General features: G+C 40.2%; 2 protein-coding genes across 4 annotated transcripts in view; one reads left to right on the top strand and one right to left on the bottom strand.

Moving 5' to 3' along the window:
- nacc1b (nucleus accumbens associated 1, BEN and BTB (POZ) domain containing b) overlaps positions 1-957 on the bottom strand; it is a 37972-nt gene extending 37015 nt beyond the window's left edge. Inside the window, exon 1 of the mRNA XM_081603438.1 lies at positions 762-957. The gene's annotated coding sequence lies outside the window, so the exon portion shown is untranslated. The remainder of the gene's footprint in view (positions 1-761) is intronic.
- Positions 116-15610, top strand: trmt1 (tRNA methyltransferase 1). Of its 3 annotated transcripts, none has more exons than XM_008424821.3 (16): positions 116-302; positions 5244-5552; positions 5652-5835; positions 7317-7504; positions 7742-7857; positions 8403-8515; positions 9188-9336; positions 11733-11816; positions 12267-12336; positions 12475-12609; positions 12691-12776; positions 13836-13944; positions 14056-14132; positions 14256-14375; positions 15190-15304; positions 15375-15610. In XM_008424821.3, exons 1-16 carry the CDS (start codon positions 259-261, stop codon positions 15447-15449), a joined length of 1974 nt encoding a protein of 657 aa, XP_008423043.2. In that variant the 5' UTR covers positions 116-258; the 3' UTR covers positions 15450-15610. The 3 variants fall into 3 exon arrangements, with proteins under 3 accessions (XP_008423043.2, XP_081459464.1, XP_008423126.2); XM_008424904.3 differs by lacking the exon at positions 116-302 and adding an exon at positions 3983-4183; XM_081603338.1 differs by lacking the exons at positions 14256-14375; positions 15190-15304; positions 15375-15610 and having other exon boundaries at positions 13836-13939.
- The last annotated feature ends 1167 nt before the right edge of the window (positions 15611-16777 follow it).

The raw sequence follows: 16777 nt of genomic DNA, 5'->3' as shown, positions 1-16777 counted from the left end.
CACACACACACACACACACACACACACACACACACACACACACACACATGCAGGCGAGGATTGGAGCTCAGAACTATCGAGGAGGGGGGAACAGACAAGAGCAAAGCGGGGATTTTTTTTACCCTCCCATCCATCCCAGGGGTTGCAGATTGATCACAGAGCCACTGATCGACCTGATAGATAGGCAGGTAGACGGACAGATAGGGGGGATGCTGTCGCTACTGTTTTGCCAATGGAGCCATTGTAATGAACTGATATATGGCACCTTTACTTCCAGCAATCAATGACTTGGAATTATCTCGGTGAGTTAACTACTTCCTGTCATTAACCCGGCTTGAGATGACAACGGAGGTTATCGACGCGCGTCATTAGTGTCTTATTGTCGGATAATAAGAAATGTGCTCATCATGTGGCAATAAAGGGACAATCTAAAAAAAAAGAAAAACAAAGCGCAGAAGTTCTACTCTTAATGTGAGTAAAGTATATATATATATATATATATATATATATATATATATATATATATATATATATATATATATATATATATATAAAATTAGAATTTAAATTTGGCGGGAAGGTCGGCAGCATCAGCAAACCGCACATAAGTAAAGTAATCTGATTACTTTTAAAAGGATGACCGATAGGAGCCCAACGGCGTCGCAGGAAGCAGGTAAGACGTGCCGCGAGCGTCCCCAGCCGACCCGACTGTCTGAGCCCCACCCACCTCCAGTCCACCCACTCAAGCCCCGCACACTCACTTTTGTCTTCTGCCGGTGGAAGCGACTCCTTCGTGCCCTAGCCCAGCCAAAGGACGGTGAAAGCCGGGTGGGGGGGGAGGAGGTGGGGAGGGGGGGCCGTAGGTTCGATGCCCCGCTGTCCTCTCAGTTGCGTGAAACAGAACGTCTAGACTCCGGGCAGGTGAAGCCCCTCCAGGGCCTCCAGGCGCTGCGCACAGTGAATACTAAACAGGATGAGACTGCACTCAGGAACGGCACTGCGCTCCCCGCTCTCTCTCCCTGTCATGCCAAATACTATTAACTCTATAATTCTCCTGTGTCAGATGTATAGCGCCACGCTCTCTGGGCATCCATTGTCACAGCGCCCCCATCCAGATGTTCTGGTTTGTGTGGAGAGGCGTATACAGTATGAAGGCAGGTGATGCAAATCACGGATGGGTTACCGAGTCGCTTATTTCTAGATGTATATGTCCTCAGATTCCGTTTGTCAGGATGACAATGATTTCCTTGGCAGCAACTGTGGGTAAAGTCAGCAAAACTCAAAATATGTCAGAAGAAGAATTGTAGATTTACAGTTTTAACAAGCAGACACAATAACTGCATGGAAGGTTTTCGGGTGGCAAGTTTATAGCACATTTCAGCAACAAGACAGTTTAACGTGGTTACACCATGAAATCATAACATAATGAAACAAGCAGCAAACATTACATTTTGTCAGATGCCATCATCAAGAAAATATACCTCAAATACTCTGATCAATGTTCCAGTTATTACCAATCAAATGTAACTCACAACAGGTGGCTGTTTTTGTTTGTTTGTTTGTTTGTTTGTTTTGCCTTGATTTAAAAGGTGCTCAATGTTTCGGCAGTTTTGCAGTTTTCTGGACGCTTGTTCCTGATTCTAGAGGAGCATAAAAACGGAACGCCGCTTCTCCATGTTTGGTTCTGATTCTGGGAATGCAGATGTGCCGCCGATCTGCCTGGAAAACGATTGAAGGTGTTGTCCGTCAGGGGAAAGGAAATGGGCTGTGAGGTTCAAAACCTCTCCCTGGAGAACGCTTTCAAGGTCAGAGGAAACCTAGACTGGGCCGGTTTGCCACAAAGAAGAAGTTTGCAGATAAGAAAACGTTTAAGAACTTTCAGCTGCAGAATGTTGAGGGGCTTTTTGTCCACTTTAAGATGTCAAGGGATGTCGACAAGAAGTCTACACTCACTGATTAAAATGTTGTACTTTTGTGATGTAAAACAACAGATTTGTTTTTGTTATTTGTCAAGAGAGAGTACACTGAGCGAAGGCACGTTATTGGACACGGTGAGGTAACACTGGGATGGAACTAAAACCGTCATGTTTGCTATAACATTAACATTTCCTTATAACTGGTACAAAATATAAAAAAAGGAGACAAAGCTCACATGAGAAAGTGCAGGAGTTTGTGTTTCCTGTATTCTTCATACGTCTGAACAAATTAGGTGTAACTGAGCGACAGAAGTCTTTTCTTGCTAAGAAAACGTCGACCTGCTTGAAATCTTTTAAAAATCCTCGTGGAGGAATGTGTTTTTGTAGGCCAAAACCACATTTTTAACTTTTGGCTCCAATTCTAAGGTACAAAAACAACACAAAAAAAAAAAATGTGCCACCATAGTGAAATGTTGTGTTGGCAGGACATTTCGCTCTTTCTCTGAGGTTGCTCTCTCTCTGGATGGATTCTACGTTGTGACAGAAGGTGTCACAGTTCTAGACAACCCTGAGCTTCACTGAAAACCTCAGCTGTCTGCTGGAAAGTTGAAGATTACAGGAAGTTTTACTTTCTTCATTTTCTGCTTTTGTTTGATTTTTATTCAGACTGTTCTGTCACGCTCTAACGACACACGAGAGAAATAGCTACATTTTTGTACAGTTATTAAGAAACGCATTAGCAAAACAGTCATTTCTCTGTGGGCACTGAAAGAGCGTGGACTCTGCAGGCAAGAGGCAGCGAAATTGAATTTTGTTCAGGCGACTTGTCCAATAAAAAGGCATCACTGTCACGCCGTAACACAATACATTTATGGAATGCAGTCAGTGGCCTTATCTGCTTTCTGCAGAGATATTCTCAGCCCCGTACTTCCTCAATCTGGGGAAATCGTGGTGATTCTATAGGCTATGTTTAGCCTTTCATTAAAATGCGCCGCTAACTGCAGGCACGGGGATATTAAATTATTATTCATGAGAGCAGACTGACGTGTTTTATGCATGTTTACTGGGCGAAAAGTAGGCCAGATTCCTGCTGACTGATGAACCCTCTCACTCTATTTTTTTTATACGTCATACAGTTTCTCTGCGGCTCTATTGGCGGCCCCTGTATGGAGGAACTTAGGCAGACCGTTGTAGCATTTAATGTCGGCCAAGTCACGTGAAATTAAACGTACCCAAAATTCTCAAAATATTACGTTTTTCATTTTGAGGTTTAAACACTCCACTTAATATGTGTTACAGATATTTAAGATCCAAATGTTCATAGTTAGTCCAATGTCCCAAACTTATATTTCTCTTAGGAAAAATTATATCTTTTCTACTACTGCTTATGTTTTTCAGTTTTTAATGTCTTGCTACAGATTTCCTTAATCGACTGCTTATTTGTACATGGATATGCCTTGATCTAAGCTATTCCACTGTTCCAGTTGGTGGAAGTCAAGGTTATTTAGGGATAAGTATGTAAATGAGGCTGCATCTGAATGAATGCCACTCCTCAGATTTTTTTATTTGTGAAACATTTTAGAAACCATTTTTCTTCAACGTCACAATTGTAGTGTACCTTTAGTTAGTTTATAACACAAAGTCCCAGTAAAATGCATTGAAATTTGCTGTGAAAGTGTGACAAAATGTGGAAAAAGTATGCATGAATATTGTATGACACTAATATATTATTTATGACACAACAGATACAATTGAATCCTTACCATAAAAGTGTTATTTCATTGTAGTTGTATTTAGGCATAACATCAACTCCACATGAGGAATTATCATTCTAAACTAAAAGCTTTGACTTACAACAATGGGATGTAAGAAACTGAAAAAAAGTTACTGCATTTAAGAATTATATTTTAAATATAAACAGCAATGACAAGTAACATTATTTGTTAAGAGAGAATGATCTTTGAGGTACATGCAAGATGGAATGTGGATGGAAAGAAGGCGTTTCTCTGTATTTGAATACTTATTTCACTATTCTATTATATGATAAATTGACTTGCCATACAAACGGAGCAACCCAACGGTTCGGAGGTTCTCTTTGAGCCGCACAGGCATCCGTACTGTCACTCGAGTCATGGCTGCTCCCATGTGCTAGTTTGAGTAAATTGCAAAGCAAGCAACGCAGCAGAACTGAAGACATTAACACTGTGGGACAGAAAGGCGTTTTATAAAGCAGAATAGAAGAAATCCGAGAGACGAAAGTGTCGCAGGTAAATAAATAAAAAAAATTGTAGCACTGCCTACTTAGCCCGACTAGCATCATTTATGTGGGACGAAGTATGAGGCAGTCGGCTTGTTTGCCTGCGTGCTTAAAAAGCGGCTTCGTTTAATAAAACACACAAAGCATCGGTTAAATTTACAGGCTGTTTGTAAGTAAGTTCTACGTAAAAACACAAAATAAAACACCAAACTGAATTTAAAAGAAGGTAATGTATAAGAGAATATCTAGAAACGAAGGTAGGGGAAAATCATTTTAACTGGATTTTTACAACTTATACGACAGTTCCCCCTCCCTAAACGCTTGTTAAATAATATAATACACTAATTACCAGGTGTCCCACATTCTAAATAATGAAAACTGACTCGGGTTGTTTCTGTGACACGTTGTAGTTTTTGAGGTTTTGGAGTGAAATTTCATCTTTAAATGTTTTTATTTTCTGACCTCATTCATATCTAGAGCAGATCCTGTCAGAATTGGCTATAAACATAGAAATAGAGACACAAATGATCATTTCTAGTAGTGTTAATGTCACCTAATCCCTGTTATTTTATGTCTTATATTATTTACAATCTTATTGTTTTATAATTTGCTTCTATATCACTCATTATTCTCACTTTTTCATATTCTGTTTTTATTTATAAATAAATTTTTTTATTAGATAAGGTTCTGAAACAACATCAAAAACTTTGAGCGTCGCACTGATTACTTTGTCGTCCAGCATATTTGAGAAAGGGAAAAGTATGGCATGACTAAAATTTTTCACCAATCATTTGTGCGCTTTGCTAAATACTCTCTAGATGCATAGATCTGGGTAGTGGAAATCATGCTGGTTTAATTGGTCCTTGATGTGGTTCTATAAAGTATTGACATGCACACGCCACACTTTTCAGATACATTATTTTAAAAAGGTTTTTTTTTAAAAATGCATACATTTCCTTCCTCTTCAGAAATTTGAAGTATATAGCCTGTGTGTATGGTCTATCAAATAAAACCTTAATACAATACAGTGAATTTTGTTGTGGTAATGTGACAAACGTCTCCTTTCCCAGGCTGCGTCCCATGCTGGTGCGGACGGCCCGGCGGCTCCCTCTCATCACCTTCGGTCGGCTCCATCCTTCCCCCTCGTATTCAGCCAATCAGACGTGTCGGAGGAGACAGAGCTCTATGGACGCCCAGGTCTCCGCCGCTGACCCCTCGTCCGGGGTTAGTTCTGATTCAACGCACGTTCCAGCGGAACCGCCCACCGCCGGCCTGTTACCTGGAGAGACTGTTGTGAAGGAGGGGAAGGCAGCCATCTTGTTTCCCAACGCCAACGAGGTGTTTTACAACCCGGTCCAGGAGTTTAACAGAGATTTAACGTAAGGCAACTTCGGTGTTGGAACAAAACATGTGGAAAGTATTCAAAACAAAGGCGTTTATGCTACTTGGTTCCACTTATATATATTTTTTTTCCCCAGATGTGCCGTGATCACGGAGTTTGCTCGAGACGTGTTGGCGCAACGGGGGGTGAAGGTGCTCGTTCCTGGAGAAAAAGAGCGAGTGGTTGTGTCTCTGTCGGAGGAGACGAACGAGGCCGAGACGGCGGAGAAAAACGGTGCAGAGGAGCCCAAAGTTACAGCAAGAGTAGGGGAAAAATGTGAGGTATGCACCGAGTTCCCACTGGTGAAAATCTAAAAAGTAAGGCGGATGTTACCAGCATACAGTAAACATGTTTCTGCTGTTGCTTTTTGTTTTAATTATGCACATGGAGAACCTGGAATATTAACAGATGTTGAATGGAAAGGAGCTGCTGTCGTCGTGATGGAGCATTAAAGGGGCAGTGTTTTGCAAAATCAACTTTTTTTTTTAGATTCTTTCATGTACATTTGAAAAAAAATCCCCTAATCTCCGTGGCAACCAGTCAGCTGTGCAGAATGCCCGGTTGGACCTAGCTCCGTCTTTGACCACAAAGCTCCTCCTCTGAACTGGAAGCTTCTGAAGTTTCAGAGCTTCTTCCTCACAGAGCAGCCCTCCACCACTCAGCTCCTTCAGACTAGCCAGCAGCAATTAGCAAACACCTGGTGGAACGGAACCACCTGAGCTCATTATGCGAGTTATTTCTCAAGAGCAATGCTGGTAAAAACGTTGTTAAAAGGTTAATAGAGGAGCCATGTTGTGATGACTTCCTGAAGGCGGAGTTTCAGAAAGAGCAGGAGTTTCTTAAAGAGACAAGAGGCCCAATTTCAATGTGTTAAATAGGAAGTAAAATTTCTTCTAAGTCATTTGATATACATGTATAGCATTTTTATAACAACTGATGGTAACATGGTTACTGTACTGTGCTCTAAAATAGAACCTTTAAAAACTGAACTGGTGGAGATGCAAATGCTTCTCAAGTGAAGCATGAAGTCTGTCACACTGAGTGGTCTAATTTCCACTGGGAGGAGTCTTCCTATCCGGAAACACACACACACACATACACACGCATGCACACACACACACACACACACACACACACACACATATAGTGCTTCAAGTGTAAAACCTCTTTTAATAAAGGCTTCCATCAAGCTGCTTATATTAATCATCTACTAGGTAATTTCACACTTTGGTGGCCCCAAGTGGTAAGGAGAGGTAATTGGAGAATTTCCTGAAAGTTGAAAGCATTTACTGTACGATACTGTCCCAGTTCTCACAGGAGATAAATTAGTTGGAGTTGGTGCCCTGCTTTTTTAATTGAGCACTTTTTTTTGTTTGTTTTATTCTTTGTAGACTTGTTCTCTTTAAAGGGAATATAAACACTTTGAGAGTGACTTATTCAGTCAGAAAAACTTCATTTATTGGCCTTAAATGCAGAATGCTGCACAGGAAGTTGGCAGCAATACAAGCTAGTAAGAATGTAGCTAAAACTCTTGATTCATTTTTTTAAATAGTATTTAATCATTTTAAATTAATTTATGAATTATTTAGATCATTTTCTTTTTTAAATATTAAAAACCTTTTTATCTTGCTTCATCCACCATTGTTCCAATTAGTATAACATTCCAATAAATCATGTTTCTGGACTGAAATAACTAGTACAGATTATTGTCTGTTGATGTTAATTTTATTTTTTTTTCTCGCCTGTTTCCTCAAATGTCCAGAACGGTCTCCGCGTCCTGGAGGGCCTGGCGGCCTCCGGGTTGCGCTCGGTGCGTTTTGCTCTGGAGGTCCCCGGCCTGCAGAGCATCACCGCCAACGACTTCTCCAGCAAAGCGGCGGCGCTGATCGCCCGGAACGCCCAGTACAACCGGGTCGACCACCTGGTGCAGCCCAGCTGCAGGGACGCCAGGTTAGCCGGCCACTGCGTTTACGTGTCTGGATTTCCTTCACTGCTGTGGCTCCGTCGAGCTTTGCATTTCGTGACCCGACTCATCTGCTTCCAAATCTTCGATTTTAGCTAATCTCCCCCTTTTGTTTTTCCAATTAAATCATTCTTTCTATTTATGTAAGTTTAATTTCAAAATATTAAATTTTCTCAGCAATTTTCATTTCTCTTTGTTTCTTTTTTGTTTTTTTTGGTGTCCAGCATCCTCATGTATGAAATGCGAGGGAAGAAAGAGCGATACGATGTCATCGATCTGGATCCCTACGGAAGCCCGGCGGCGTTCCTGGACGCAGCAGTGCAGGCTGTCAGTGAAGGAGGTGAGTTGCTGTTCAGACTGACTGTCGTCTGCTTCGGTTCCATCTCACCGATTGCAGTTTTTAGCCGATCACCGAGCTTTTAAAAAGCCCAATCCTCTGACAACATTTTGTTTTTGTCTGAAAAGTCGTTACATTTACGGGCTGATGACAATGACAGTGCTTTTGTATTTCTGCAAAGCACAAAGCAATGACAGTTTTTGGTTGTGAAAGAGGATTATTCATTTCAAACATTTGATTTCAGGTTTTTCTTAAGACAGTCACATAAAACCAGAGCTAACTGCTAGACAATGTTTTTTTTTTTAAGTGTGAATTTAAAACAATAAAAGCTCTTTGTTTTAAACTGAGCAAACATCCGTCTTGATATTGATTTTTTCTTTTTTTCTTTTTTTTTTTTTACTGCTGAAAAATGAAAACTTTTCTGCTTTGGTCTTTAAAGTACACCCACAATCTGACAGGACTCTGTGGATTCAGCTGCATTGAGCACGCTGCAGTGCGTTTTGTTGGAACGTTCTGTTGACCGGTGCCGACCGTCTTCTCTCCGCCAGGCCTGCTGTGCGTGACGTGCACCGACATGGCCGTGATGGCGGGAAACAGCGGGGAAACCTGCTACAGCAAATACGGCTCAGTCTCCATCAAAAGCAAGTACTGCCACGAGATGGTGAGTTCACTGGAGTGGGAAAACGGATGCGCTGCGGTCGTGATCGCGTTGTATCAAAACGGGCCGGTTGCTGTAACGCTAAAAGTTGTCAGAACCTAAAACAAAAACAAACCGGGGTTTTTTTTTTTTTCTTCTTTCAGTGACGTTTTAGATAATAACCCTCAAATCAGAGGAGATTTTTCTATTTCTCGTAGAATTAAATTGCCAGTTTGTTTCTTTTAAAGGCACAAGGTTTTGTCTTTTATTTTCCTTATTTTTATACTATTTATTTGACTTGAATTTGCAAGAAAACAGAAGTATTAGTTTGATTGGGAATAGAGATGCACCAGTCAAGCTTTTCCTGACTGATATCAGCTTCTGGAGATCTTTAAGGTCTGATCTTTCATGTCTAAAACCCCAACAAAAATACAATATTACACTCATGTAACCATGTCGCTAAAGTTCACAAATGATTTTTGTATTTATTGAACTCAAAAGAAGTGCATTAAAGTTCATACTGTTGATGTGTTTAAAGGCTGAAGAAAAGGTGGAAGTTGTTCGTTTTAATGCTTAATAAAAAGGATTTTTAGTTGTTTGTTTTTCTGACCAGCCTTTCCTGATCTCCACCTGATTGATTTGATGCATCTCTAATCTGCATTAAATATTAAACAGATGTTGTTTCCTCCTCTGCAGGCTCTTCGTATCATCCTCCACAGCTTGGACCAGCGGGCCGGAGTGTACCAGCGATACATCCAGCCGCTGCTGTCCGTCAGCGCCGACTTTTACATCCGGGTCTTTGTTAGAGTCTTCACAGGACAGGCTACTGTCAAGAACTCTGCCAGGTAATTTCCCCCGTCCGTTTGTCTCTTTCTCACACACACACAAACCTGTCAGCTGTCCAAATAAAGACCAAATCTGGAAGGAATGATGAGGAAAAAAAACTGAAAAATATTACAAATAAACCAGTGTTATGTTTCGACGTTTTTATTTTCTTAAAATAAGTTTTATCTTAATTTATGTTTTTTTTTTTTTCATTTAGCTTGAGCTTGATATGTTTTAGCTGATTTTATTGAGTCTTTTTATAGTTAGCTTATTTTAACATGGATGGAGTTTTAGTTTCACTTTTTCTGATTTGAAAAGACCAGCAAGAAAATGAAATGTGTTTTTATTGTTTTCCAGATCTCTGGAAAATTAAGTCTTCAAACTTTATTGCTTATCTGTTTTTCCAAAGACAAAACCAGAATTTTCAACAAAAAATTCCTATATATCCAGTTTGAATCCTTTATCTTTAAATTAAAACATCTCAACTTGATTTTTTGTCAAACCTTTTGATTGGTTTGGTTTTACGGAGTCTTTAAGATGTATTATTATAAAATAAATAGCATCAGAAATGCATGGTTTTATCAGAAAAAAACAATATAATGCATTCTATTGTGCCATATTTTTAACAACTAGATTTTTTGTGAATCGGTTTTCAATCAAAGTTCTTAAAATTTCACTGTTATCAAATATAATTTTTTTTGTTTTTGTTTTGCTAGAGTTGAACTTTCATGGCTTAATAATAATAATATTATTTTATTTTACTGGTAGTAATTAATAGAGATGTGCCGATCAGGTTTTTTCCTGCCGATTCTGATTCCAATCACCCATGAGGGCCGATCACCGATACCGATCACATAATTATTATTTATTTAATCATAAACACTACCGGTTACATTATGTGGAAAAAGGAACCATGAATTCACCTTAATTTAGACAAAAACTTGTTTTTATTAACTTTTTCCAAGAAAACAAAACAAAACAGGCATTCTGCAAGTTGTACTGCTATCAGTAATACTATCTTTAACAGACTGAAAACATATGAAGGCTCTGAAGAAGCTAAATAATGCAGAGTCAACTCAACATTGCCAAAAAATTTCAAGTATAAAAAACTTAACATTCAAAGGCAAATACAGGATCCATTACAATAAACAATCCAGAGTTACTGAATGAAAACTTCCTGATAGCATGGAGGCTAGCTGATTACTGCTAGTTCTGAGTGGCTGTTTCTGACTGAGTGGAGTAATTATGCAGAGCAGGGAGGAGATCAATTCTTTTTTCAGAGATTATTTGTCTCATGTTAGGACAGCGAAAGTTTTAATAGTATGTAAAATGTATTTTTTTAGGTTAGATGCTGCAGCTTTAAGCAGAGGTTCGGTGTGAGAGTCACTACCAGGTGGAGCAGAAGCGGCGCTCCTTCTGTGAAATATTACTACCTGTAGTGCGTAGCAGCGGTTCAACAGCGACAGCAGAACCAGCGTCTTACATCGCAGCTCGAAGACTTAAATTATTTTGTGGGTTATTTGTTTAGCTTTCTGACCGTCATGCTAATCCGGGTGAGTGTTTGTAGCTGTGCGCTGCTTTACCTGCTATCTGATCGCTCCATTTTTACTGCAGTGAGCCTCGATATGGCCAAACTCCTCAAGTATGACATTGTTTTTATGCCATATTAGATTCGTTGTGTTGATGCATTTTGACCTGCTTCACCCCACGTGCTTTAATTTTCTGCTGCAACACGCAAACTTCCCCATTCACTCAGTGCGTTATAGTTCCACATCGCTCAGGATTTGTTGCTGCGCGTTTGCGCAGTGTGAAGGAAAGAGGAGACCAGTTGCACAGGCAGGCAGGCTGCGAAATGAGATGCAGGTGATCGGTTTGTGTGATCGGCAACAAGAGACCATGATCGGCGATCACCGATCATACACTTTTTCACGGAAATCGGCCGATTATGATCGGTGGCCGATCGATCGGCACACCTCTAGTAATTAATGTTTTTTATTTTTCAAGTTTGGCTTTTTAGCCCAAAGCCAAACCAGGTGATCTATTTATTTTGTTCAATTTGAAAAAAGATCTTTTGAGTTTTAAACCTGGAAAAGTTTGTTTTGACATGAAAAAACATGTACAAAACCTAATTATTAGTTTATTTCATTTTTTCTTTTTGTTTTTAGCTTATGTATATTGCTGCATAAGATGAAACTAATTTGTTACAGATTAAGAAAAATAAATAACAGCAGAAAAACTGGTTTATTAGCACCAGTATTGACAAATAAAGTCATACTGAATCATGTCAATATATAAAGCCACTATTAACACACATCTTATGCTCATCCAGTCTGTGAAGAAAAGTTCATTTGACAGAAATGTGAATAAAAATTACGTAGAAGTGACATTTGTTTGTCTCCCCATTCTCTGGTGGCAGTAAACAGGCGTTGGTGTACAACTGCGTTGGCTGTGGCTCCTTCCACATGCAGAGGCTGGGTAGAAGAATAAGCAGCGGCAAACAGTAAGAAAGACACACGATAAAAAGTGAAACTGCAGACGTTCAGCTGAAGAGCTGAGGCAACGAAACAGAAACGTGTTCTCTCTACGGGGGAAAACTGGCGTCATTCTGGCCTGGTTGTCTTTGACACGTCATCTGGGCAGAACTGTTTTTCTTTTATGTTTTTGCCTGGTGTCTGAGAAATATGAAGCGTGTGTGTGTGTGTGTGTGGCGGTGGGAGAAACCAATGAAGACTTCCTTAGAGTTGTTTGAAGTTTGAAATGTCCTTGTTCTTAAAACAACAAACCTCTCGGTTCTTTCTAAGGTTGTATCGGCCTTTAAATGTGGAATACCTAAACTAGGGTCTTCGTTGCTCTTCCTAACATGTCTAGGTTGCATCCCAATGCATATTTTTGACATTTTAAGATGGTTTCCCTCTTATCTAAGTGTTAAAGTTGAATGGTGTGCTTGCAGCATGAAGTATTCTGCTGCCACTGGACCGCCGGTCGGACCAGAGTGTGAGCACTGTGGACAGAGACACCAGGTAGCACACAGATATCAGCACTCAAACACAACATCACACCTGACAAAGTGGTTTTACTCTTTCTTAACGTCTTTTTGTGTTTGAGAAGCTTGAAAAGCGCCCTGGGCTTTTGAACAATCTGCTGGTTCTGTCTCGTAGCTGGGTGGTCCCTTCTGGGCCGAAGCCATCCACGACCTGGACTTCGTCCAGAAGGTTTTAGAGGCCGTGTCGGGGAACCCGTCCAGATTCGGAACATCCAAACGTATTGAGGGCATGCTCAGCATGGTTACCGAGGTAACCCCTCACCCGGTCGGTGAGACCGCGCCGGTGTGGTTGGGGGTCGTGGATGATGAATGTTTTCTCTGTGTGTTTCAGGAGTTGGAAGATGTTCCTCTCTACTACACAGTGGACAATCTGAGCAGCACAATACACTGTAGCACCCCGTCGTTGCTCCAGTTCAGGTAGGAGACGACATTTTTATAGCACAAACACAGCCCTGGAGCTTAGAAAAAACTGCACGATTAATTATGATTTACAAATATACCCTAAAACAAACTAATATGGACAATTTTAGGAGTCTGGGATGTTTGCGTGTGTCCTTAAAAAGTCTTATTAAATTCATATATCTAAAACAAAGGCCTTAAATTCATAAAAAGAAATGTAAGTTGATCAGGTCTGACATTTTGGTGTGGCAGGAATATTTAGTCTCATGTACAGATCTGGAAAAAATTAAGAGACCACTGTAAAACGATCAGTTCTCTGGTTTTACTCTTTAAACATACGTTTGAGTAAAATGAACATTGTTCTTTTATTCTATGAACTACTGACATCTCTTTGAAATTACTAGCAAAATGTTTTTATTTGCAGAAAATGAGAAATGCTCAAAATAACAAAAAAGATGCAGTAATCTCAGACCTCAAATATTGCAAAGAAAACAACAATACTAATGTTTTAACTCAGGAAGAGTTCAGAAATCAATAATTGGTGGAATAACCAAGTTGAGTGCAGTGGACTCTTAGGTTTTTCCACAGCGGTATTCTCTAATATGTAGTTTTTTGTCAGGCAAAAGCTTGAGTCTGCAGACATCTTGGTTGAGGCTACTGCTAGCTAGATAGCTAGCGTTTTTGTGTCTATCATGGGTTAAGAGCAAATTTGGCTGAACCACGTTAGTTTTCGCCACTGGCTCGCACAACCGCTAACTAGCTGCTAACCTACTGTTTAAAATGTCCTAAAACGTCTTAAATTAGACTTGTTGAATCCTCATATTTGGAAGACTATTGGAGCAAAAAAGATGCAAAGCACTGTGAAAAAATAAAGATTTTATTTGCGAGATGCGAGTTTAATCTTATTTGAGCTGCCTGTGAAAAATAATTTTTTATTATGCGGTCAATGAACAGATGGAAAGGTTTGGGTTTCCGTATTAACACAATGAATTAGGAAACAAACATGACTAAATCTGAATAGTGTGGATGGTTGAACTGATGTTGCGTCTTGGCCTCACTGGATCTGCTCTCCTGCAGGTCGGCTCTCCTCCACGTGGGCCACAGGGTTTCTCTCTCTCACGCCTGTAAAAACGCGGTGAAGACAGACGCTCCTCCTGGAGTCATCTGGGACGTCATGAGATGTTGGGTAGATGCTTCACAAAACACGTTTTCAGTTATTACATCCCAACAGAAATACATATTAAAGAATCACATGATAATGTGGGTTTTTTTCTCCCCCCGTTTTCGTCTGTGGTAGGAGAAAACGAATCCCGTAAAAAGGGAGAAATTGTCTCAGACCAGTCCTGCGTTCAAGATCCTCTCCACTGAACCCAGGTGAGACGAGACCCGATGTTTTATCAGAAGGTCCAGTGGACGGGCTCATGTCAGGACTTTTCTTGGGAAAATGTTTCCTTGTTGTTGTGAAAATGACCCGTGTGTATTTATGTGTGTGTTTAGTCTAGAAGCCTGCTTCACCGTGAGAGAGGATGCAAACCCTCAGTCTCGTAAACGCCACCTGACCCGGTTCCAGGAGAACCCTCAGGCCTTCTGGGGGCCCAAAGCTCGAGCCAAAGCAGGGTCGGTCACACAAACTCACACATTCACACGCATCTCAGGGTTTGTTGTTTTTCTCTACGATTCAGTTTAAAAAGTTAAAATCATTAAACTTATTCACCTCTTTCTGAGTTTTTTTCTTCCAATAAACTTTCCAGAAATATATTCTTGGAAACGGCGATCTGCCAAGTCTGCAGTCTTCCCTATGATTTTGTAGCTCTTAACATTTTATTTCTATTATTTACATATGTTTAGTTTAATATCCTAATTTTCTGAATTTCTGGGTTTGGCTTTTGTTTAATTATTCGCCATAATCTTCAAAAATAATAGAAATAAACACATGAAATACGTCAATGTGTAATGAGTCTACATAATAGTAATTAAATTCCAAAAACCCTTTACAATATTCTAATCTATTGAGAGTCCCTGATTAAGTGCAGTAACGCAGCTCCAGATTCACTAACGTTTATTAAAATTCTCAGTGAAAATTAAACCCAGATGATGTTTAATAATGTAAAACAACTTTAATAAATCTAAAATGATTATGGGTTTCACATTTGCTTGTTTGAGGCTGAAGGTAAAAAAAAAAATGTTTTCCAGTTTGTGAAAAGAGGCTGGTTCATCTTCGTTTGGTTACCTTGGTGACAACCAGATCACAGTCCTACAATACCCACAATCCACCCCGTTAATGAATAAATCTGAAAGCATTCCTATGCAGAAATATGCAAACAATTTAGTTTAGTCATGCAGAAAACATTAAGTTGTCATTTATTCCAGTCTGATTCCACCAGTAAAACATGGCCGCCCACTGCAGTTTGATTGTTTCCGTCTGTTCCAGGGGCGGCATCTCTACTGACCTGCAGGACAAGAGGAAGAAGTTCCAGAACAAAAGGAAGAACCAGATCACCGACTCGTCGCAGCTCAAGAACTTCCCCTGCAAGAAATTCAAGCAGGTCCGATCCGCCTCAGAGAAACCACGACTCGCTTTTATCTGTTCTGATCTCGTTTTGCTTCCTCCTCCAGGGAACGTGTCCGCACGGAGACGGCTGCTGCTACTCCCACCAGACGGAGCAGACGTGTGATGAGAAGACTGAATGAGTGCTAGCTATTTGTTTTCATTCTGAGGAGTTTTATGTTTTATCTTTTATTTTTAGTTGAAATGGCAGAGTCTGGATACTCTGAGGTTAGTTTTGGACCGCTGAACAGAATGGAAAGAATCTCTTCGGTTTTGCGCCAATAAAACATGTATTCCATTCAAATGAAGTCATTTCTTTGACTTTAAATTACTAGGGGTGTACCGATTGCAATTTTCTGACCCGTTACTGATTCTTAAAAAAGATGAACTGCAGATTCTGAACTTTAAAAAAAGAAAATTGTCAAAGTCCTGAATATTGCAACAGTGGGGCGACTTTTGATCATCAGATCTCTGTGAAGATCGGTTTCACATGTAAATACGGGCCGGTCAGCAATGAGGCAAAATAACAGAACTGGGCCGACCGGCTTATCGGTGCAGTCCTACAAGTTACATGTGGAAAAGAACTGTCATAAAGAGAAAATTTCTACAAGTATTAAACTAATTGTAGGAGGCAGTAAGAATGACATTAGATGCAAATGGGCAGATTATTATGAAGTGTGCTTTGGACTTCCTTATATACATATCTAAATGATACATCCATCTGTTTTCTTTCACCCTTACCCCGTTGGGGTCGGGAGAGGTGCTGGTTCCTACCCCCAGCAGTTAATGGGCGAGAGGCGGGGTTACCCTGGACAGGTCGCCAGTCCATCACAGATATCTAAATTATATAATTCTTTAAAAATCTATATTTTTGCATGGAATGTTTTAGATATTCCTCATCACAGCTCAGGTTTTAGTCCAAACCATTGGCTGGTGATTTTGGTTTTCGTGTGACTGACAGAACCCACAGACAAATGATGTTTGTCCCTCTAAACTATCAGGGTTTCCCCCAGAAAACTTGCTAAGCCTGGTGGTTGGGCCACTAGGGCAGACATTTATCCAGCGGCCCGTCATGTTTTTCAGTAAAAACTTTTTTTAATTGACAGGAAATTTGAAAATATCACTTGATAATCATGTGTTATTGAAAGATTGAACACCTGAACACTAACTACAAAGTCTTAAAAAATGCAACCATTTAAAAAACAAACTTAAATAAGCAATGGTTAGCCTGGTGGCCTGCCAGGCTTATAATACACTGGGGGAAACCATCCATCCATTTTTCTTACACCCTTGTCCTTAGTGGGGTCAGGAGTTGCTGGTGCCCATCTCCAGCTAACGTTTTGGGAGAGAGGCGGGGTCACCCTGGACAGGTCGCCAGTCTGTCGCAGGGCACTGGGGGAAACCCTGCGCCTCATATCTGTATTGTAAACTGGAGCTGATTTAGATGAATAAAGTGCATATTTTAATATTT

The sequence above is a fragment of the Poecilia reticulata genome, chromosome 1 (assembly GCF_904066995.2).
Source record: "Poecilia reticulata chromosome 1, P_reticulata-male-v2, whole genome shotgun sequence".
Lineage (NCBI taxonomy): Eukaryota > Metazoa > Chordata > Actinopteri > Cyprinodontiformes > Poeciliidae > Poecilia > Poecilia reticulata.
This window is presented reverse-complemented; position numbering and strand designations above follow the sequence as displayed.